Below are 25,495 nucleotides of genomic sequence, written 5' to 3'. Positions count from 1 at the left end.
TAATCAATTCTAGAATAACTATGATATACATGTGAAAAAAAAAACGAAAATTCTTTATCTTTAGGGTTCAAAAACCGCCATATTTCAGTAATTCCCGAATCGACCATAAAAGAGTTAATAAGTAAAGCTGATCTATTCGGAAGAGTTCGAATAGGTTTAGATCTATCCATCAAAGGATTCAAACAACAATTGAAATCTCCACCCATTATCAACATATATTCATTGAGATTAAGAAGGGTAGTAAATAAATGTTTAAAAAATTCAGGGCAGTCAAAATTTGGAGCGTAAATATTAACTAAAGCCACTTTTCGGTTAAAAAGTGAACCAGTAATCAACAAAAATCTGCCCTGTGGATCAGATATAATTTCAAGATGTATAAACGAGATTGAGGGGTCTATAAAAATAGACACACCCCTAATTTTAGCAGTATAATTTGAATGAAATTGTTGACCCTTCCAGAACCTAAAAAAGCATTGATTATCCTTCCTCCTAATATGGGTCTCCTGTACAAAGATAATATTAGCATTTAGTCTATGGAATACTTTAAATATTTTTTTACGTTTAATCGGATGATTTCCAAGAAATAAAATTAATAGACTTATCCATCATGCTAATATTAATTGTATATACCATGAAAGGTTGAAAAAAACACATAACCCATAATTCAGGAAGAAGGAAAAATGGTACAGGAGCAACCGGAGAACATGACACTTCAACAATATTAATAATTTAAAGTCGGCCCATAAACTAAAAGCAAAAAAATAAAAAGCAAAAGCATGAAAAAAGATCCCTACCCCCTCCCCCCACCCCTCGAAAGAAAGCCAAGCGGCAGGCGCATAAACTAACACTAATATTAACCCCATTTCAAGATGGCAGCTCCATGAAAAGATTTAAAAAAACTATATAACACCCAGATTTAAATATAGGGTTTCAAAGAGAAAATGTATATCAATCAGAATGAAAAAAAATAATATAATAAAACAAACGATCATTAATAAAACAAAAAGGTATAAACATTAAAATTTGAAAGTGTAATATACCTTTAAAAAAAATTCCATGTTCAAATACAAGAAAAATTACGTTTCAAAAGCAAAGACTTATGGGAAGAAGAAACGACATTTTGAAAAAGCCATATTACAAAATATAAATGTAAGTTCAACGATCTATTAAAAAAATTTAATAGAAAAAAAAGTTATCAAAATAGGATTAAAAAAAAGATTTAATAGACACTACAATATATAATAAAAAAAAGACCAAAAAATCCAAAACATTCATCCCATTTCCAAGTGCAGGCAAACAGATAAATGTTTACAGAAAGTAAAGTCTGATGGGAAGAAGAAACGACATCTTAAAAAAAGTAAATCCTTATTACAAAATATAAACGTGTATATCCGAAACAGAAAAAAGAATAATAAAAAAAGAGATATTATAAAAAGTTAAAAGAGCATCTATAAACGATGGTGATAGTAAAAAAAAAAGAAACCAGACCCGTAGATCAGGATGAGAAGTTATAACCCAGCTTCATAGGTTAAAACTTAAAATGAAATGGCATCTTCTCTCCAAAAAATTTTCAGCATAACACATAGTTCAACTTGCACTAGAAGATCGATATTCTTCAACGAATTTCTTCGCTTCTTCCGGAGTATTAAAGAATTGCTGACTGTTGTCGTTCAACGTAATTCTAAGATTCGCTGGAAATCTTAAAGCTTGTTTAAGTCCAATCGAATGAATCTCTGCCATCACTGGCTTAAAAGCGATTCTCGCTCTCATTACTTCGAATGAATAATCCTCAACAATTCGAAATGTGTTGCTGTTGTGAGAAATCATACCTTTTTTACGAGCTAATCGAATTAAAAGCTCTTTCTCCCGAGGATAATGAAGGCAAACAATCACAGCTCGTGGTTTGTCACTCGCAGCCGAAAACCTCGCAACTCTGTGAGCGCGGTCGATAACAGGTTTAGTATGCAAACCTTCAGCATCGAAAATTTCCCACAATAATTTAGAGAAAAATTCAGTTAAATCACCGGACTCAACTTTTTCGGGGAACCCGATAATTCGCAAATTCTGTCTGCGAGATCGATTTTCAAGATCAGTAATTTTAAACTTATACTGATCTAATATTTTAATAGTCGAGTGTACCTTCTTCTCCAGCGCTTCAATTGTACGTACTTTTTCGCAAATTAATTTTTCAAGAGTCGTGATCTTATCTTTATGCCGCTGAATTTCTGATGCCTGCAATTGAAGCTTAGTATCAAGCGATCTAACAACTCCTTCGAGTTCAGATATTTTCGTGGTAAGCTTATTTTCCAAACTTGCCAGTTTACTTTCCAATTTACTTTCTAACCTGCTTTCCAGAGTTGCAAGTTTAGCGTCCAGAAGATGAGAAATAGCGTCGATGGATAAAGGATCCTTAGACAATTTCTTGCTTGTAGCCATTTTAAGTTTGACAAGATTAAATCAAATATTGTTTTAGAAAAAAAGAGTTAATCAAAAGTATCAACTCATATGATTAGGTTCGAAAAGATTTGATTAAAGGGTGATTATAGTTGAAAAAGTGAAGAGCGCCTAAAAGGCAGATGCTTACGTCGCCATCTTGAAACTCCACCCCCCCATTATAAGTGTTAAGCCCCCAAATCTCTTATAATCTCTTAAAACCATGTCGCAATCGAACGGAAGTGTTCTTTTTATGAAGTTAAGACTTTGTCTTCACATGGGATGCTGGATTTACTGCTATTGATAACGTAATGCAGATGCATTTACAGTCTAGTTTGAGGAAGAAGTCAAGGGAGTTGAGCTCTTATTTGCCACTTATCCTGGGCTCACACTGAATAGTTTTTGTCATTATCATTGGGCTAAAGAAAATGTTAGTTTGTGAAACTGTGCTCAGAAGTGTTAAGATTACCAGGCTCTGTTTTCTGTTAAGTATGCAGTCAGGCATTGATGTTGGGTGTACTGCTCAATTACATGTCGTTGTGAGCATTGAGTAGAAAGTATTACACTGTATTCAGTTTTTGTTTCCTTTTCCATCCACTCTGATTCTTTGCAGGAAAATGAAAGACTGAAGCAGGAAGTGTTCGATAAAAGCAATCGTATTGAGGAACAGAATGGAAAGATCAGTGATTTGATCCAGAGGAACCAAAGGTACCAGGGATGAATCTAAAATGCATTTAACTGGGTAGTGTGAACAAGGGACAAACTGGCAGCACATGGTGGAAAATCAGTTAGTGATGATATTTATTGCTGGGCTTGAGGTTTGAGTTCCAAAGAGGGGCTATATTAAGACCATGAGATAGAGAAACAGAATTAGGCCATTTGGCATATTGAGTCTGCTCTGTCGTTCCATCATGGCTGATTTATTGTCTCTGTCAATCCTATTCTCATGCCTTCTCTCTGTACCCTTTAATGCCATTACTAATCAAGAACCCATCAACCTCTGCTTTAAATATATCCAATGACTTGGTCTCCACAGTTGTCTATAAGCATTGAACTCCACAGATTCACCACCCTCTGGGTAAAGAAATTCATCCTCATCTCTGTTCTAAAGGTATGTCCTTTCATTCTGAGGTTTTGCCCTCTAGTCCTGGACTCTCCCACTATTGGAAACATCTTAACGTCCAACTCTGAGATTCTGCCACTTCCCCATCTTCTGAATATAAGCAAGTACAGGCCCACAGCCATCAAACGATGTTCAGTCTTCTTAAAAAGTTGGTCAAACCACAACTCAAGCATTGCATCCAATTCTGGTTAAAACATTAAGGAAAAATGTAAATTTGCTAGAAAAAATGCATAAGATAGCATGGTTCCAGTGATGAGAATTTTTTTGGGTTGGAATAGAAAAGCTACAATGTTGTCTTGGGAATACAACAAGAAGAGAACAGATTTGATAAAAGTGTACAATGTCAAGATGCATTTAATTAAGGTAAATTAAAAAAAACTGTTCCCATTAATCTCTGACTCCAGGAACAGAGATCACTGATTCAGAGGAAGAAACAAAATATACGAGCAGTATCTTAGGGTAAAACTCTTATAGCATAGGGAGTGGTTATGACTAGAAATCACTGCCTTTGAATTGTACAGATAACTGTGGGGTAAAAATATGCTGGGCCACAGGTAAAGAAAATGGGAAAGGGACTGGATAGTGAGCCTGTTTTTCGTGCCAGAACAATTCTGTTTCTGGTTATTCCCCTCCTACAATGTGATTAATACTTGGTTTTCAACAGTTTATTTATTTATTCGGCGATGCTGCACAGTAACGAGTTCTGCAGGCCCTATGAATCTGTGTTGCTCAATCATTCCCATGTGACCAATTTGCCGACTAACTTGTACATCTTTGGAATATGGGAGGAAACCCATGCACTCACAGGAGAACTGAGCATTGAAGCATAGAGTGAATTGCACCTTTGCACTAATAGCCAACACAGTCTGAATATGTGCTGGAGGCAGTTTGTAAGTGTATCCGTGCTCTGGCACCAACCTGGCATGTCCACAACTTACTAACTTACACAATGTCCATATCCCTCATCTTCCTGACATTCATGTGCCTATCCAAACATCTCTTAAAACACTTTAATTTATTTGCCTCTACCACCGTACCAGGCAGCGCATTCCAGACATCCACAACACTGAGTAAAAAATACTTGCCCCTCATATCTCCCTTGAACCTACCCTCTCTCACCTTCAATGCATGCCCTCTGGTATTAGGCATTTCAATCCTGGGAAACATATTCCCTGTCCACTATCTATGCCTCTTACAATCTTATAAACCTCTATCAGATCTCCCCTCAGCCTCCGGTTTGTTCAACATCTTATGCCCTTAAACCAGGCAGCATCCTGGTAATCCTCTTCTGTACCCTCTCCAAAGCCTCTGCATAACAGAGCAACCAGAACTGTATGCAGTATTCCGGATGTGACCTAACCAGAGTTATATAAAGTTGCAACATAACCTCTTGACTTTTGAATTCAATGAGTTGGCTGATAAAAACAAGCATTTCATAAGCCACCTTAACTACCCTATAAACTTGTGTAGCTACTTATGTGGAGCTATGAATTTGAAGCCCTAGATCTCTCTGCTTAGTAACACTGTTATTAAGGGTTTTGTACTTAACAATATACTGTCTCTTTGAATGTACTGTACCAAGGTGCAACACCCCAGTTATCTGGGTTACATTCCATCAGAATATGGGAGGAAACAGGAGCATCCTGACATAGGTTGGGAACACCCCAGAGGGACCCCATGCAGTCTTGGAGAGAAGCTCATTACTGACAGCAGTGGAATTGAACCTGGGTTGGTAGTGCTGTGAAAGCATTATGGTAACTGCCACATTAGTGTACCTCCCCTTCCTACTATGTAAGTGAATGCACCTTGTGGACTTCCCCACTAGTAAAAGTAGCTTTGCTTTCTACTCTTTTTATGCATTGCATCATCTTAGTTCATAAAATGTTCTATATCATTTATCTGTCTTCAATCTGTATTGAATACATATTCTGTATCATTGGACCAAGTTCAAGTCCAAGTTCAGTTCTTATTCTCATTATAATTCATTTTCATAATTGTTTGTCTCTTTCTTGCAGATACGTAGAGCAGAGTAATTTGCTGATGGAACAGAGGAATGACTCTCTAATTTCCTCAACTGGGAATAGCCAAGCCCGCATCCTGCTTGTGGAGCAGGAGAAGGTGAGATCGGCATGTGTATTAATGTTATGGTGAAGCTGAGATGGATCCTTGGGACATGAGTGGGACAGAGCCAGAAGGGAACAGTTAACAGCTAGTGTGGGAGTATTAATGCAATAACTTTAGGAATATTGGATTATTAATCAAATTCGCCAACAGGAAGGAGTAATTTGTGCAGTGCTGTGAAATCCAGCCCTGACCTTGCTGTAAACCGAGCTTGGTTTGTATAAGAAACTTGCTTCACCTCAGGAGAAGAATCTCTGTGGCACTACATTTGAATCCATTTTCCTCGATTTTAAGTAGATTAAGTAATTCAAGCTTTAAGTGCATATAACTCCCTACTGCATCTGTCAGTGAGCCCCTCAAGGATGTATATCCACTCAAAAAAGACAATTTACACAAATATTGCGTAAGTGGAAGTAAATGTTTTTGGGGTCCTATATTTAAAAGTTTAAATATTATGAAAGAGATCTGAGTCCATAACCAGGATAAACAGATAGATCCAGTAATTTATGTAGGGCTGTACAGTCGCTGTTTCATGCAAGGGTTTTTCCTTAACTTGCCATGACTTGTTCTTTCTTTCTCTTCTGATTTTATTGCTAAATGTAATATCAGCTAAGTTCTCCAATTTATGTTCACATGGTGTTTTTTAAAAATGTTTTCTAATTACTTTTGGAAATACAAAATTGTTTTTTGAAGTTTGATTTGAAAGGGATATTGGAGTTGAACCAAATTATCTCCAAGTTAAGACAGGATCAATATGATTGGATGTGAACCTGGCTCACATCACAAATTCATCTATATTTAGTTTCTGTAAGAAGTTACACAATGACAGTAAATGGAAGAACATGTTCGTTGTAGTGATCGTAGAATACAGCCTAGTTAACAATGTTTAGGTAGAGCAGAGTGACCTTTCTCCTGTATTTGACCTTCAAATACGCAGTCTGAATATTGCATTTGAGCTAACAATTCACAATAAATGATTTTTGTCAGCAAATGGACAGTGCTGTCTTAGTATCTCGATAAGAATATCAATTTCTGCATGAATAGAACTTATTTTATTACAGAAAATGTGTCACATTAACAAGCACTTGCTTCAGTGCCAGCTTTACGTTTAGTGCCACTTTTGGACTTTATCACTGTGCCTCACAATCTTACAGCATGATATCATTATTGTGTGGTTTAACTATCTTTTGTAACAGTAGCAACATCAAATTGGTGAGACGTGTCAGAAACACTAATATGTAAGTTCACACATTTAAAACATTGCACTCTTCCATTATGCTACAATATTTTACTTATGGTGAGGGCATTTCTTTCAAACCAGTTTTGTGTCGTTGAACATTAGACATAGTTTGCCTAATTACCTTTGAGAGAGTGTTGGAGAACCACTGTAGTCCTTCTAGTGAACCTGTTCAATGTTGGGTGGGCAGTTCCAGGGATTTAGATGACAATTACAAAATGTTAATTTGTCTCTTTTCTTCATATATGAATAGATGGAAATCCTACAGATGTTTTTTTTTCTGGGCAGCTGTACTGATAGCTTCAGAGATGAGTTCTAGGTTTGGGTGGTGAAAACCTGCAATGTATTTTGTAAGTGGTGTAAGTGTGCACCACGACGAGTAAATGTTTATGATGTCAATCAAGTGTTCTGGATGGTGCTACCCAGATAAACAGATGAATCAGTCACACTCTTCAGTTATGCCTTTTTTATGGTGGAAAGGCTTTGAATTTTGAAAGTGATTCAAATGCAAGTTTTCCTGGATAATGTTAGTGAGAAAGTGACATCTTCCTTCATTGAAAAAAACAATGAAATGGACTTTTAACATCATAAACCAGTGGGTTGTTATGTCTCCTGCTCACTGTGAAAATGGGGAACACCTCCTTCTTCCTTGCCAGGGAGAGAGAGAAAACCTGTGGTTTGTCGAATATCGGATAAAATGCGAAGCCTTTGGGGTAACTTCGGTCTGTGTCTTTGCTTTTGCTTAGCACACGCTTGGGCTTGGTGATGTTACCGATGTGCTTTTTTTTGCTGGTGGGGGAGGGGGAATTGTTGCTTGCTGCCACTTGTGCGCGAGAGTGGGGAACTGGGGGGGTACTTTGGGGTTCTTTCATTCTTTGGGGGCACTTCTCTGTTTTCGTGGATGTTTGCAATGAAAAAGCATTTCAGGATGTATATTGTATACGTATACGTTTCTCTGACATTAAATTCAACCTTTGAACTTGTGCTGCTCAGTCCAGTGGCAGTGGCTCCTTCAGCTGGGACCAGCTGTCATGTATTTGATTGCTTATTCAGCAAGGCCTGTGTTTATACTTTGTAGACTATGGATGAGGGGTATACCCAATTGGAGGAAGCATGACATTTCACATGGGGTCTAACTGTCCATGGGACTTTGCCTTTGCAGCAGGTGCTTAAGTGGAGTGAGTGAATTTCTGCTGTGTGTGTGTGTCCCAGCAAAATTGTGTGGTTTATGTTTATGTTGCAAGGTCACAAATCACCTTTGAGGAGACAAAGGACCATTTTAGTGACTGTCACAACTGTCTATGTTCTTCTTTGTTCTGTGTGTGTATGTGCATGCTTGCTTTAGTAGATGCTGCATTTGACTGTCAGTTTACTTTCTCTTCCTAGTTTGCACTGCCAGTGGAGTGGGCAAGAGCACAGGTGAGGGGGCCCATATTGTCATCTTAGTGTGTGTGCTTCATTTAATTGTTTATCCCCTTTCTGCTTAGGTTGACATTTTGATTCTTGGTTGGAATGGTCTGATCTCCTTGGCATTTACATCGAATAAGATCAGCAAAATCCATCAGCTCCTGAGTTTGCTGTCTGCAAGTTTCTTTTCAGCTGTCTGCTAATCCTCATCACCCCTCCCACCCCCTCCCCCCAAACCTTGCTATGGATCATGCGTGCCCTGAAACCCAGAGAAGTAAAGGAAATGCTCCCAAGCTGTAGATGTTGGCACTTATGTTGCTTTTTCACTGCTACCCCCACCCCCCCACCAAACACACCTGCGTGGAGTTTTGGTCTGATTAGTGAATGTCACAGGTTACATGAAAACTTCAGGCAGGGAATGAGGAAAGGAGTCTAACTGGCTTGATGTCCAGTCTGGTCATGGTAGTTTCAAGAACTTGTTGACGCACTGTTAAAAGGAGGGGTTCATTCAAGTGCATTTTTTTTCTTATTTTAATACCTATGTTTTCCTTGACTCAGTATAAGTTTTGAAATTGCTGTGTATGTATAAGAAAATTGTGCATTGGTGTCCTGCCTCAACAGGGTACCTGATCTTTTATGGCTGAGGATCTGATTGTACTCTCTGTTGTAAAGCACATGGTATATTAATTTTGTACTTAAACCATAAGATATAGGAGCAGAATTAGACCATTTGGCCCGTCGCGTCTGCCCCACCATTTTATCATGGCTTATTCAATTTTCCTCTCAGCCTCAATCTCCTGCCTTCTCCCCGTATCCCTGCATGCCCTGACCAATCAAGAATCTATCAACCTTCCCTTAAGTATACATAAAAACTTGGCTTCCACAGCTGCCTGTGGCAAAGAGTTCCACAGATTTGCCACTCTCTGGCTAAAGAAATTCCTCATCTCCATTCTAAAAGGACACCTCTCAATTCTGAGTCTTTGTCTTAGACTCTCCCACCATAGGAAACATCCTCTTCACATCCACTCTATCGAGGCCTTTCACCATTCGATGTTTCAATGAGGTCACCCTCATTCTTCTGAATTTCAGTGAATATAGGCAGAAGCCATCAAATGTTCTTCATATGATAAGCCATTCAATCCTGGAATCATTGTTGTTAACCTCCTTTGAACCCTGTCCAGTTTCAGCACATCCTTTCTAAGATAAGGGGCCCAAAATTGCTCACAATACTCCAAGTGAGGCCTCACCAGTGCTTTACAAACTGTCAACATTACATCCTTGCTTTTATATTCTAGTCCTCGAAATGAATGCTAACATCGCATTTGCCTTCCTCACCGCAGTCTCAACCTGCACGAGGACAGCTAAGTCCCCTTGTGCCTCTTTTTTTGGTATTTTCTCTCCATTTAGAAAATCGTCAATCCTTTAATTTCTTCTAGCAAAGTGCATGACCATACACTTCCTGACACTGTTCCTCCTGTTTTTTTTGCCCATTCTTCTCATCTAACTCCTGCTGTAGCCTCCCTACTTCCTCAAAACTACCTGCCTCTCCATCTATCTTCATATTGTCTGCAAACTTTACAACAAAGCCATCAATAACATCATCCAAATAATTGGCAGATAACATAAATAGAGTTGGTCCCAACATAGACCCCTGTGGAACACCACTAGTCACCGGCAGCCAGCCAGGAAGGGTCCCTTTTATTCCCACTCTTTGCCTCCTGTCAATCAGCCACTGTTTTATCTATGCTGGAATTTTTCCTGTAATGCCATGGGCTCTTAGCTTGTTAAGCAGCCTCGTGTGGCACCCTGTCAAATGCTTTCTGAAAATCCAAGTGAACATTAACCGATTCTCCTTTGTCTATCCTGCTTGTTATTTCTTCAAAGAATTGCAATAGATTTGTCAGGCAAGATTTTCCCTCGAGGAAACCATGTTGACTACAGCCTATTTTATCATGTACCTTCAAGTACCCTGAGGCCTCAGCCTTAACAATAGACTCCAACAGCTTCCCAACCACTGAGGTCAGACTAACTGGCCTATAATTTCCTTTCTTCTGCCTCTCTTCTTTCTTGAAGGGTGGAGTGACATTTGAAATTTACCAGCCTTCCAGAACCATCCCAGAATCTAGTGGTTCTTGAAACATCATTACTAATGCCTCCACGATCTTTTTAGCTACCTCTTTTTGAACTCTGTGCTATACATTATCTGGTCCAGGTGACTTATCTACCTTCAGACTTCTCACTTTTCCAACAGCCTCTGTAGTTATGATAACAACACACTTCATGACCCCTGGCACACAGAACTTCCACAATACTGCTCATGTCTTCCACAATACTGCTCATATCTTATTCAGTACATCCACCATTTCCTTGTCCTCCATTATTACCTCTCCAGCATCGTTTTCCAGCAGTCCAAAATCCACTCGGCTCTCTTTTATACTTTATGTATCTGAAGAAACTTCTGGTATATTCTTTAATATTATTGGCTAGCTTATTTTTGTATTCCATCGTTACCTTGCTGACTTTTTAGTTCTTTCAGTGCAGTGGCCGGCTGCTGCATTTTCTACTCTGGCAGTGGATCTAAGTAAAATCCCCTCCTCTCAAAACTCTGACTTCTGGATTGGTCACTGGTCAAAGCTCTCTTTTGCTGCGGTGACCCACTGCTGCCTTTTCTATTCGGGCAGTGGACTCTGTCATGGGTGTTTTGCAAGCAAACATTACGTATGGGGATTCTTGAGCTGACTGATGCTCTTTGCTTTTAGGTGGTTATTCTTTAAACAGAGAGAATGTGATTCATGTATATCCACCAGGGGACTAGGAGAAATGGGGAGGAATGTTTGATAGTCAATTGTTAATATTCCAAACAACTTGGGAATACTATATTTTCATGGAGTGGTCCAGTGTTTCCAATTGTTCATTCAGCTCAGCATCAACACAGATAACCACTTTTAACACTTTCACATTATGATGTGTTCTACACAATAACCAGAATGGGAATCATCGACAGACAACGTGGCTCAAGCAAATTATTCTTTCCTTTCTCCCTTGCTTTTCCTCTCTGCCCACCATTACTTATCAGGTACATTGGAAATTAATACACCATGAGCATTATTGAGTTCAGAAAGTGTAGAATGTTAGCCTATACAGACTTGACCCCACATTAATGTTATTTTGTTTAATGCTCTGTTAAGATCAGAATGAGGGGAAACTTTCAATGACCCTTATGTTCTGATCAGATTTAGGATTTGCTGCTTTGTGTGCATCCTATTGAATGTTGAGAGGCCTAGATAGTGGATGTGGAGAGGATGTTTCCTTTGGTGTGGGAGTCTAGGACCAGAGGGTACAGCCTTAGATAGAGGGATGTCCACAGAATGGAGATGAGGAATTTCTTTTGCTAGAGGGTGGTGAACCCATGGAATTCCTTGTCACAGACAGCCGTGGAAGCCAAATCATTGGGTGTTTTTATAGCAGAGTTTGATAGATTCTTGATTAGACAGTGTGTCAAAGAATGGGATTGAGAGGGAAATGGATCAGCCATGATTAAATGGCAGAGCAAACTCAATGGGCCAAATGGCCTAATTCTGTCTTTAGGTCTTGTGGTCTTATGTAGTACTTGTGCAGGCAGTAACATGAGGATTCTACCAACAGGTTTGAATTGCTACTTGTGCTTCAGAACAAAGCACAAGGTATCCAGGAGGTAACATTTAATAGTTGATACACCATTGTTTATAAGCATGTCAAATTTGCCTATCGGCACAACAGGTACACATCAGATGTCATTTCATTGGCTCTTCACTCAGCCTTGGAATACCTGGATAGCAGGGGTGCATACATCAGGATGTTCTTTTATTACTACAGCTCAGCATTCAATACTATCATCCCCTCAAACTAATCAATAAGCTGCAAAACGTTGGCCTATATATATTTTTCTACAACTGGATCCTCAAATTCTTCATTTGCAGACCCCAGTTCGTTCGGATTGGCAACAACATCTCCTCCACGATCTCCAAAAGCACAGATGCACCACAAAGCTGTGTGCTCAGACCCCTGCTCTACTCATTTTACACTTAAGACTATGTAGTTAAGCACAGCTCCAATGCCACATTCAATTTGCTGATGACAGCACTATCATAGTCTAAATCAAAGGTGGTGATGAACCAGCATACAGGAGGGAAATTGAAAATCTGGCTGCGTGGTGCGAGAACAACCTCTCACTCAATGTTGGCAAGACCAAGAAGCTTACTATTGACTTCAGGAGAGGTCTAGTTTTTATCGGAGTATCAGAGGTGGAGGGGGCCAGCAAATTTAAATTCCTCAGTGTTATCATGTCATGGGACTTATCTTTGGCCCAGCGTATAAGAGCAATTACAAAGAATGCATGGCACATCTCTTAGAGTTCGCAAAGATTTGGCATGACAAACTTCTATAGGTGTGTGGTGAAGAGTGCAGTCTTAAATGGAAACACTAATGTCCTTGAACGGAAAATCTTTCAAAAAGTGGTTACGGCCCAGTCCATGATGAGTAAAGCCCTGCCCACCATCGAGCACATCTACACGGAGTGTTGTTGCAGGAAACCTGCACCAGGTCATGCTCACTTCTCGCTGCTGCCATCAGAAAAGTGGCACAGGAGCCTCAGGATTCACACCACCAGGTTCAGGAACCCCTCAACCGTCAGGCTCTTGAACCAGAGAGGATAACTTCATTCAACTTCACTTGCCCCTGTCGTGGTTTCTTGTGCCCCACAAACGACCAGGAGACGCAGAAGATTCTTCAAGAAGTATTAAACTTTAATTTGCAAATCAAAGCTGAGACAGTCATTGAGCTAGTCGCTGATTGCCCACCGATTCTTGTGCATAGCATTTTTTATAGCGATCTCCTGGTTTAGTTGCATTAGCATATCCAATCGGTCTACAGTTGCGTATCACAAGCACATCCGCCACTATTGTTTCTACCCATTGACTTAATCATGTTCTAATCTACATCTCTTAGCTACTTCTCATTAACACACTATTGTCTTCTACATTCAGTTGGATACATGCATAGCAAATAGCAAACTCAGACCACATAATCCACATCTTATAGCTTCCTCTTATTAACACACCATTGTCTTCTACATTCAATTGGATACATGCATAGCAAATAGCAAACTCAGACTACATAATCCACATCTCTTAGCTCCCTCTCATTAACACACCATTGTCTTCTACATTCAAGATTTCATTCTCCTACTGAATTGGATACATGCATAGCAAATAGCAAACTCAGACTACATAGTTTTGGTTACACAGCAAACAATGCAACTTTTATACTCCAATATATCCCCCCTTTGAGATCCATAGGGTCTCACACAGAGAAAGACTAAGAGCCCGTGCACAAAAGCCCCAATAAACTCAAGCACTTATTCCCAAATCTCGGGTTAAACTATAATTTTCTGCGCCAAGACCTCAAAGTATTCTCTCCCTGTTACCCTGGGCCGCTGAGGCAAAAATCTGTCCCTTTGTACCTAAGACAGGGAAAAAGACTCAGAAGCCCTTACAATCTACTCTCACACTGTCGTTTTGCTCTTGTTCATCCTGCAGGTGTTGTAGGCTGTAACAATACATTTTCGGTGTTTCTTTCTCCACTAAGTTTGCTTCAGTAATTGCCACGAGCATCAGAAATTGTTTGGTTGCAGCAAGCACTACAAGAGACTTGAGGCAAGGAAGAAAACAGCACAGCACAAGCGCACAGTTCAACTATACAATACTGACAGTTATTGCCATTTTAGTCAGCCATGCTCCCCATCTTCCGAGTCTACTTTCTAATCAATCAAAAAACTGATGTCCAAATCCTGCATTCTGTTTGACCTCCGTCCGCAGATTCTTTAATTTATTCATTGCTCTGATGAAAGACCCTTCTGGGCTAGTATTGTTTGGTATGAAAGTGCAGCATTGTTCTCCAAACGTTACACACATACCCCTTTTCGTCTCCACATTGTCTGTTCTGCCAAAGTTGCCTTACCTTTATTTCAATTAGGTCCTCTACCACAGGTTCTGGAGCTTGGCTTACCTGGGGGGCAATGACAGCTGATGTACATCCAGACACTTTTCTGGCTGCCTCGTCCGCAGCTTGATTTCCCTTTGTTATTACGTCGTTTCCCTTTTTATGTGCCTGGCATTTTACTATAGCCAATGCTTTGGGATTCATTATGGCTTTTATTAAGTCTTGAATTTGCTGACAATGTTGTATGGGATCTCCACTGCTTTTTTAAAAACCTCTGTGTTTCCACACTGCCCTGAACAAATGGCATACTCCATGAGCATATGCCGAATCAGTATAGATGTCTACTTTCTCACCTTCCATCATTTCACACGCAGCTGTCAGGGCTTTGATTTCCACTAGTTGGGCGGAACATGTTTGGGGACAGGACTCCATCCTAATAATCTTATAGCTCGACTGATCCTGCTGCACGACTGAGAACCCTGCATGATTTCCATCATAATCCCTATAACAAGAGCCATCTACGAACAGAACCTTTTTATCTGCATCCTCTAGTGGTTCTGACCGTAAATCTGCTCTCAATTTGGCAAATGCCATCATCTTCCCTACACAATCATGGGGTTCTCCTTCATAGCCCAAAGGGACAAAATCGACTTTATTACTGGTAGTGCATCTCTGTATAGTTATGTCTGGAAATGTCAATAGCATCTGATATGCTGCTATCCTGGCTGGCATCAGCAGAAATTTCTGTCTTTCCAGCAATTCTGCTACTTTGTGATGTGTGTACAGGGTCACAGGATAGCCCAGGGTTACAGATGATGCCTTTTCATATGCATAGTACAGCGCCGCCAATCCCTGATAACATGGTAGATACCCCTGAGCCACCTCATCTAGTCTCGTACTGTAGTATGCTATCGGCTGCTTTGCTTTTCCTGTGCCTGTCTCTTGTGGTAGAACCGCTGTGACATAACCCTCCTGTCAGTTGGATACATACAAATGAAAAACCTTCTCGTAGTCAGGCAAAGCTAATGCTGGTGCTGACTGCAATTCCTGCTTAATAGTATTGAAAGCTATCTCCGCCTCTCCATTCTACTGTAAGCCGTTCTTCAAATTTGTATGTCCTGCTTCTTTCATTATCTTTCTCAAAGGTGCCACAATCTCAGCATATTCTATCCAATCTGAGCTGTACCCTGCCATTCCCAAAAACGTCATCATCTGCCCTACAGTCTGGGGTTTTGGGGCCTTAGTTATTGCCTCAATCTGATATGGTGCTATCACCTTCACGCCCTTGGATATTACCCTGCCTAAGTATTCCACTTGCTGAGTGCAAAATTGCAGTTTCTTTTTGGATACTTTATGTCCTCCGTGCGCCAGCTTCTCTAACAGAGTTATAGTGTCCTGCTCACACTGTTCCTTACTGTGGGAGCAAATCAACAGGTCATCCACATACTGTAACAATGTACTTTCCAATGGTATGCCCTCTAGGTCTGCCTTCAACACCTGATTAAAAACGTGTGGTGTATGTTTAAACCCTTGCGGCATTCTGGTATAGGTATACTGAGCACCTCTGTAAGTAAATGCAAACAGATACTGACACTGGTCGGCGAGAGGAATGCTGAAGAAAGCCGAACACAAATCAATCACTGAAAAGTAACTTGCTTCTGGTGGAACATTAGTCAAAAGCGTGTGTGGGTTGGGGACTACCACTGGCCAGTCCTCTACCACATCATTTACCGCTCGCAAATCATGCACCAATCTCCACTTAGATTTATCTGCTTTTAAGACCGGCAGCAACGGGTATTGCATGGACTGTTTGTTCTTTTAAGTGCTCCTATTTCAAGCAACCCCTGCACTGTCGATGCTATTCCGTCTTCTGCTTCTGGTCTTAGAGGGTATTGTGGTCTTCTGGGTGGAATTGCTCCTTTTTTCAGCCTTATTTCCACTGGACTAGCTGTTTTTATTTTCCCTACGTCCGTGTCATGCTGTGACCACAGAATAGATGGCAACTCATCTAACCTATCTTTCTGCTGGCCTCTTTCCTTTCCCAGCAATGGCATGTGTGGTTGGGGAGTTATTTCGACCTCTCTCACTGTCCCTACCATATCTACACTTACCATTATTTTACTGCAATTGTCTTTTGATATCCACACCTCTGGCGTGATTTTCCTCCACACTGTTACGGTTCCAGCACTCTTAACTAAGGGTCCTAAGACTGATATCCCTTGTTTACCAACAACATTACGTGGGGCGCAGCCTCCGGTATCCTGTACCATTTTTCTAAAAAGGTGTTCCACTTAACTTGTAAAGCTGCCCCTTGCTTTCCAATTATCACAGCCTCCCCTTCCAGGTGCTGTTGGGTACATGCCTCCAGGTGCCATCTCTCCTCTAACTCCCTGTTCTGAGTCTCGTCAAAAATCACTGTACAACGTAGCTCAGATTTGGGCATTACAGCCCTGGGTAATATAGCCTGCACGCCCTTTTTCCATTTTTCCCAGGTTTCCTGAATCTGATCTGTGATGTCTCCTATCCAAAAGACATTAGCCTTCTTGTCTTCTCGCACTATCAATTGAGCCCCTGCTCTTTCCACACTCAGCCCATTTCTGGTGCATTCTAATTTTAATTCCAGTTTCAATAAAGCATCTCTGCCTACAAATTAATCAGAGTTCCTTTAAATACTAGCACCGGCAAAACAATTCCTTTATTTTCCATTCTCAACTGCATTGGAGCCGTGCACTGTGTCAACTGTGTTTTCTCCGAGAACCCTACCATCTTAATAAACTTTCCTAACATGGGAAGGTGAAGGGCATACTGTGGCTGTACACAAGTGTATGTGGCTCCAGTATCTATCATCATTGGCGGTTGCTGGCAGCATTTTTTTGCTTTTCTCTTTTTCCTTCTTTTTGAGTTCTTCGAGCTGCATTTGTATTAACTTTCTTTGCACCTCTTCCTGCTGCTCAGCCGACCTTCATTTGTCTTTCCGGTATTTCTCAACCGCATGGACTACGTGGTCTCTAAATTCTTGTGGGGTCATTGACGTCAACCCAACCACTTCCTCCAGTTTGGATTTTACTTGCGGAGGCCTTGCATCCAAAATGCTATGTCGGAACTGTGTGGTGATAAATAAGCTATTTTCCACCTCTTGCTCAGTCTCCAGTCTCCACCTTTTCAATTGGTTTTCTACGTAGGCTGCTGGGTTTTCCGTCTCTCCCAGTGGATCCCGCTTTAAGGCTTTGGGGTCCACTTTGGGTGGATAAAGCTTCCTGAGGGCCTGCCATACCCTCTGCCTCACTCTGTCAAACCCGTCTCCATCAGTTCTTGGGTCGTTCGAGTTTACTATGCCAGCCACTTCCATTAGTTTGTTAAATTTGGAGGTTCCCATCAACCTTATCAATAGTGCCTTCAAATCTCCCATAGCCAATAATTGTCCCGCCGTTTCTTCTTCAAAGGTTCTACTCCATTTCCCTGCTCCTTCATATAGATTGGGCAGAGTGTTTTTCAACCCTTCTAGGTCCTGGGATCCCCAAGGGATATACTGCACTTGTCCTGATCCTTTAACTAACAACGGCATCATTCTTTCTCCTTCTTCCCACCTGCCCTAGTTCTCCTTCTCGCCTGATTCCCCATCTGTCTCAGGGTATGTCTTTACTGCTATTCCTTTACCTGTCATGTTGTTCTCTCTTTTTAAGGTATTTCAGAGATTCACAGTTTGTCTACTGGATAATATTATTTACTCTAATTCTATGCCTAGTCTATCGTCTACCAGCGCTTTAAACTATATATCGGACTGTCCTTGTTTCCTATTCTGTCCTGCCTGTTCAGACCTTCGTTTCATACGAAGCGGTATCCACAGGGATTTTCTCTATGCACCTCATCTATTCAGACCCTTATCTCTTAAGGCGGTATCCACGAGGATTTTCTCTATTTTCCTTTCCCTGCCCGTTCAGACCTTCATTTCTTACGAAGCGGTATCCACAGGGATTTACCAACACCACGTGGAATTTTTCTTAATTTAACTTCTTATTAACTTATTTGTACTTACCCTCACTGCAGTGTTCTTGATCAATTCTCTGAGCCTCCTGTTAACCCCCAATTCTGTCAGATTCTTTGGACTGGAGAGACCATTCGGCAGTGGTTCCACACATATGAGACTCCAAGACCTCCCCAAAACCAACAGAATTCTTAGTCCAAATTGTCGCAAAAAGCGCTTACCTTTTGTTTTGGTGCTCCCTTAATTCTGTTAGCCTTGTGGGGGTCCCTAGAGGACCAGGAAGCATCCCCAATCTGTGGTTTCCTTTCCGCAGGTCTCTTTCTGGTCCTGCCGCGATCGCCAATTTTGTCGTGGTTTCTTGTGCCCCACAAGTGACCAGGAGACACAGAAGATTCTTCAAGAAGTATTAAACTTTAATTTGCAAATCAAAGCTGAGACAGTCATTGAGCTAGTCGCTGATTGCCCACCGATCCTTGTACATAGCATTTTTTATAGCAATCTCCTGGTTTAGTTGCATTAGCATATTCAATCGGTCTACAGTTGCGTATCACAAGCACATCCGCCACTATTGTTTCTACCCATTGACTTAATCATGTTCTCTTAGCTACCTCTCATTAACATACCATTGTCTTCTACATTCAAGGTTTCATTCTACTGAATTGGATACATGCATAGCAAGTAGCAAACTCAGACTACACAGCAAACAATGCAACTTTTATACTCCAATACCCCGTCTCTGAATTGTTCCCACAACCTATGGAGTCACTTTGAAGGACTCTTCATCTCATGTTCTCAATATTTATTGCTTATTTAATGTTGTTATTTCTTTTTGTATTTGCACATTGGTTATCCAACCTGTTGTGTTGTCTTTCATTGATTTGACTGAGTATGCCTGCAAGAAAATGCAGCATATTCAGTAAATCTAGTGACCATATAGTCACAATATGTACTATGTATATATGTATGTATGTTGTATGTGGTCACATATATGTGTAATAAATTTATTTTGAAATGTGACTTTGTCATCCAAGTTTTGTTTTTAATTTAGAGTTATTTTGCCAATAGAGTACAACCTGTTGTCCACCTCTCCACCTGCAATATTTTGGTCTAACTTCAGATTCTCTGAGGAAAATCTGATGTAATGTTACTTATTAAATATTGGTTCTAGTCGCAGAATTCTTTATCTTATTCATTCATTTATAATCTTCAGGGTCTGTTCATTGTTTGCTGATGGTACTCTGTATCATTAGTCATATCAAATATTTTATAATTTGATGTATTTCTGTGAATAACCTGCAGAATAGCACCTGCTCTGATATTGGATGTGCTATGTTCAACCTGTATTATGCTGTAGGGCTATAAGTAAAGGACATGATCTGTCAAGTTAAGTCTGATCTGGTTTCTAGTAGAGAGCTATGTGTGGGTTGGCACAGAATTACTCAACAGAACAGGACAGCACAAGAACAGGCCATTCGGCCCACAATTTTGTGCTGAACTAGCTAAAAAAAATCAAAAACCCCTAATACCTAATCCCTCCTACCTCACAATGTGCATATCCTTCTAGCTTCCTCACACTCATGTGCTTATCTAAAGGTCTTGTAAACACCTCGAATGTATCTGCCACTACCACCATGCCAGGCAGCACATTCCAGGCATCCACCAGTAAAAAAAATCCATGAGTAAAAAAAACCTTGCTCCTCACATTGCCTTCGAACCTGCCCCCTCTGACCTTCAATGCATGCCCTCTGGTATTAGACAATTCAACCCTGGGAAACAAAATACTCCCTGTCTACTTTATCTGTGCCTCTCATAATCTTATAAACTTCTAAAAAATCTCCCATCAGCCTCTTCTGCTCCAGAGAAAACAACCCAAGTTTGTCCAACCTCTCATGATAGCAAATGCCCTCTAAGCTAAGTAACGTCCTGGTAAACCTCTTCTGCACCCTCTCCAAAGCCTCGATGTCCTTCCTATGGTGGGGTTATCAGAACTGTATGCAATACTCCAGATGTGGCCCAACCTGAGTTTTATAAAGTTGCACCATAACTTCTTGACTTTGGAACTCAATCCCTCGACTAATAAAAGCAAGCATTTCATAAACCTCCTTAACCTCCCTATCAACCTGTGGAGCCACTTTCATGGAGCTATGAACTTGGAGCCCAAGATCTCTCTGCTCAGCGATACTGTTATTAAGGGTTTTGCCCTCAACAGTATACTGTCTCCTTGCATTTGCCCTACCAAGGTGCAACACCTCACATTTATCTGGGTTAAACTCCCATCTGCCATTTCTCTATCCATATCAGCAACTGATCTGTATCTCTCTATATTCTTTGCCAGTCGTGTGCTGTGAAGTAAAGGGCATTGTGGGTAATTTGCACTCATGTACAGTACATGGATATTGAAGAATTGCTGTGGTTGGTCCAGGGTTCTTGTGTACGTGGGTAGGTTCAGAACTTTAATGCCATTTTCTACATGGAGTGTTTTGTCAGCTGCACAAATCTAGTTGTGTTAAAATACAGGGCTGTGTATGTTTATTACACTACTCGGTTATTCTCTGATGTGTGCGATGCTGAGCTGTATTTGGGAATTGTTGTAGATGCAAGATGTAATGCAGAATTGGTACAAGACAGGGTGATGAGGAAAACAGAAAGATGGGCATGTTACGACTGTTGCTTAAGCATTCTTGAGAGGTTGCTTGTTGAAGTGAGGTGGACTAGAAATATGGCTGAAGTGTTGTGTGATACAGATGTGTACTATTTCAAGTGATTTTGGTATCAGTATGAGGAGCTGGTCTTTGGCTGTGGACCAAACTGGTGAAAATAATCCACAGATAACAATGAGTTAAGATGGTCCACTATTTTTATACTTGTGGAGTTAGCATACTTCGGACTCAGAAAACGTCGATGATAGCAAAGCAGCAGAAATACTATAAATAAGGTGTTTCCAATCTGGGATCCACAGACTCCTTAGTAAGGCTCATTGGCACAGAAAAGGTTGGAAACCCCTGCTATAGATAAAATTTAAGAAAAAAACCTGGGGAACAACTGTAGTAAGGGTGAAGTAAATTACAATGTGTGACGCATTGGCTGCCATTAAAATGTACTTAAATGTTGGGCATGATATGGAGGTAGGTAATTATTGCCTTAAAAAAACAGTGAAATGCGAAAAGTAGGATTAACGTAATTAAGGATACTGAAATTGCAAGTAAGGGCATCCATTAGTGAGAGCAGATAGTGGAAACTCTGCATAGAAATGAGATGTAGGGAACTAGTTGGGAGTTCAGGAGTTGTCTCTGGACATCCTAATAAATAAAGTTGTGGGTTTGGTGAGGCTTTTTGCAAAAGCAAGTGAACAAAAGTGGGAATCTTATTTTCATTTATTGGGAAAAGCAAAGTAGTTTGGGATTCAAATATATTGATTATTTTAGTTCTTGTCAGGGAGATTCCTGGCTCAATACAAGAGAACAGATTACATTAGGTTAGTTATGAGTTTTAAGGCTGAAGCAGTTGAAAATCAAATAGTGGTTTTGTGGAAGGATGAGTCAGAAGCTATGGTTATAAGTTTAGGTAAGACAAAATTTGTTGTGAGAAAGAAATTAAACACTAGAATGGAGAGAATTTTGACAGGCAAAACAGCAGTTGTTCAAATAAATGGTAGAATACAAGATCTAAATAGCCCAGAATGAGGTCTAAATGTGTAATCCTGACCTCTAAAGAGGAAATGATAAATGATAAACAGCTGAAAAATCTGCCCTTGCAAGAATAGTAGAATTTCTGTTATTAGGAGAGGGGGACCATATATCAAAATCATTAAAATTAAGATCTGTTAGGACAATTTATGCAAGTGATATTGGGAGTAACATTAAAGGTTTGGATAAAATCTTTGAGAGGATGTGAGAGAAAATTAACACTGAGGAACAGGTTCTTGTCTAAAATGGTAAGTACTTACTGTCTGAAATTAAAATGGTAATCGAGACAGTGAACCTGAAGATTCACTAATCACTAAGATCAATACTTTCCAGCCCCAGTGTACTAAAAGTAAGAGGAATTGTATGTGCTCTAACTCATCTTCGAAACAATTACTTTGATTCTGGGATTCCTCTGATTGGTACAACCATTTTAGTTGATACATCTGGTCTTGCAGGTAGTTATAGAACTTTGCAACAGGTTATTGACAAATTAATAGAATTTCTGCATGGTTTTGTCCCATAGTTTGATTGTGAACTCATTCGCTTTGTGGTCAAGAAAGAGAATGGAGTATTTTCAAAATGATGAGACAATCTGAATGATAAGAGCAGAGAGATAATAGGGTCCAAGCATAGAAATCAGTGTAGGGAAACGCAACCCTGTTTAATTAAAAGTTAGTTAAATGTTCTGTATCTCAGCAAAGCTGGAATGCCGAGAGATGCAGGTTATGTTACATTTTTATGACTCGATGCAATTTAGAATGCGATACTCTGTTCTGCTCACTTTATTTAAATAGCCTCTGTGGACATTCTCTTGGATCCAATGCAGCAAAGTAATTGTAGGACTAAATTTGATAGATAAGATTAGAGGCATTGCTGAAGCAGACAGGGAGTACTGTTTCCCAGGGTTGAAATATCAGAGGGCATGCTTTGAAGGTGAGAGGGTGTAGGTTTAAAGGGGATGTGAGGGTTAAGCTTTTTGCTCAGTGGTGGATGCCTAGAATGTGCTGCCTGGTATGGTGGTAGAGGCAAATATATTAGAGGCTTTTAAAAGATATTTCAATTGGCACATGAATATGAGGAAGATGGAGGAATATGGACATTGTGTAGGTAGAAGGGATGTTTTTGGGAGTTTTTAATTTACTTTTTAGCTGCTTTGGCACAACATTGAGAGTTGAAGGGCCTGTTCCTGTGTTGTTGTGTTCTGTGTTCTAAAGGGTTAAATTATGAGTACAGTGTAGATTGTTTGGCAATGCATTCTTCTGCATTTTGGGGATAAAGTACCAGATGATCTACAGTACCTGAATTTCTCAGAAAGTTTAAAGGACTTTGCCAGGTGAATGGAAGCTATTCTTGTTGGTATGGGAGTCTAGAACCTGGTATTTAACCTTAAGTATTGAGCTGGGCCTTAATCTCTTAAAAGGTAATGTAAATATGAAATTCACTTTTTTTGGTGGGGGGAAGCTGTTGAGGTGAAATAATAGTCTTGTTATAACTTTTCCTTTTGTGACACAGGTGAAAGTGACAGAGGAACTAGCAGCAGCCACCAGCCAGGTTGCAAAGCTACAGCTGGAGCTCACGGCCCACCAGAAAAAGGAGATGGAGTTGCGCAGTCAGCTGGCCTCAGTACAGCAGAAAGCAGAGGGACAGGGGCAGCGGCTCAACAACGTGGAAGCCCAGTTAACAGGTACATCGTGGCTGCAATCTCCTTAAATTATGAACATAGTAAGAGGGAAGAGAGACAGAGCTGCATTTGTGCTTGTATTTGAAGGAGGTGGGAAAAGTAAAAGCAAGGATCCTGGCAATTGCTTAAAAATAAACACTGAGTTTAGAAACAAGAAATTGGGTTAATTTACTGATTAATGGAAAATGGATTACATTTTGTTCCCATTCTTTTCAGTAGAGTTGTACAGCACAGAACTGGGCACATATGTTCACCACATCCATGTTGACCTCTGCCTTCATTAGGAACATATTCTCCTGAGCTTTGCCTGTCTAACTGATTGTATAAATGTTTCTTAAACATATGATAGTATCTGACTCCACCACTACCTCTGACAGCACATTCCAGATATCAACCACTCTGAGTAGTAACATACCAACTTTTCAAATTCCCTTTAAAATTCCTTCCTTTATCTTAGATCTATGGCCTTGAGTTTTGTGATATCATTCCTATGGGAGGGGGTGAAGAAATTGATTATTTACCCTATCTTTACCTCCTCTCAGTCTTGTAAACTACCATCAAATTATTCCTTTGCCACCTTTGCTCCAGGGAAAGTGAGTTCAGCCTAACCAGTCTCTCTCCCATAACTAAAGCCCTCTGATAGAGGCAGCATCTGCTGAACTTTTTCAGCATTTTCCCCAGTACAATCATACCATTTTGTAGCATTGCCACCAGAAATGCATGCAGTACTTTTTCGTATTTTAACTAATGTTTCCTTTTATATTTCCAACATAGTATCTCAATTCTTGTACTTTTACTCTGTGAAGAGTGCCATGTATATTCTTCACCACCCTGTTTGGCCTGTGTGGCCAGAGATTAACGGACTGGGAATCTTGAGTCATCATTTTCCAAGGTGTCCTACTAAGGATGATCATAGAAAAGTACAGCCCAGAATCAGATCAATTGGCCCATCTAGTCTGTGTCAAACCATTTAAATTGCCCAGTCCCACTGACCTGCACTAGGACTATAGCCCTCCATACCCCAACTATCCATGTACCTATCCAAACTTTTAACCATAATTTGCCACAAAGTCTCAAGTAGCAAACGTTAAAGTTGAACTTGCAAGCACCACTTGTGCTGGCGGCTCATTCCACACTCTCACAGCCCTCTGAGTGAAGATACTACCCCTCAAGTTCCCCTTAAACTTTTCACCTTTCACCTTAATCCATTACCTCTAGTTGTAGCCCCACTCAACCTCGGTGGAAAAACCCTGCTCACATTTATTGTATGTGTACCCTTCATGTTTTTGTGTACCTCTATCAAATCTCTCCTCAGTCTTCTACATTCTGAATGGATGTATGCCCAGCCTCCTATTTAACTTCCCAAAATACACTTCTGTGCGCTTGTCAGGATTACGTTCCATCTGCCAATGCTTTGTCCAACTTTCCTTCTGATTTATATCCTGCTCTAACCTTGACTAACTTACTATTTTAAGACCAATTTTTATGCCATCCTTAAACCTAATTATACGTGCTAGGTTAACATTCAAATATCAAATATGTATCACAAATTGCACAGGTCCCAGTACTGATCCCTGTGGTACACACAATAGTCACAGACATCCACTTTAGAAAAACCACTTCCCTATTGACTCTCTACCTCCTTTCACCAAACCAGCTTTGGATCTAGTAGTCCAGCTCCCCTTAGATCCTATGTGGCTTAACCTTTGGATCAGCCTATCATACAGGTCTTGGTGAGTGAAGGCCTTGGAAGGTTTGCAAGAAGGGGGCTTTAAGTTTTAAAAAAACATAATTACATGGGGAGGTCTGAGCTGGATTTTTATTATAGCAGAGAAAATTACAG

General features: G+C 40.3%; 1 protein-coding gene across 7 annotated transcripts in view; it reads left to right on the top strand.

The window, feature by feature from the left end:
• fkbp15a (FKBP prolyl isomerase family member 15a) overlaps nt 1–25,495 on the top strand; it is a 95,067-nt gene that overhangs the window by 43,999 nt on the left and 25,573 nt on the right. For all 7 annotated transcript variants that reach the window (XM_059994327.1, XM_059994326.1, XM_059994325.1 and 4 more), the window contains 3 exons: nt 3,047–3,141; nt 5,572–5,674; nt 23,484–23,655. In XM_059994327.1, the coding sequence (XP_059850310.1) occupies nt 3,047–3,141; nt 5,572–5,674; nt 23,484–23,655 (370 nt within the window). The remainder of the gene's footprint in view (nt 1–3,046; nt 3,142–5,571; nt 5,675–23,483; nt 23,656–25,495) is intronic.

This window comes from Hypanus sabinus, chromosome 18 (genome assembly GCF_030144855.1).
Source record: "Hypanus sabinus isolate sHypSab1 chromosome 18, sHypSab1.hap1, whole genome shotgun sequence".
Lineage (NCBI taxonomy): Eukaryota > Metazoa > Chordata > Chondrichthyes > Myliobatiformes > Dasyatidae > Hypanus > Hypanus sabinus.
Note: the sequence above shows the minus strand (reverse complement) of the source record. Positions and strands in the feature narration are given on the sequence as shown.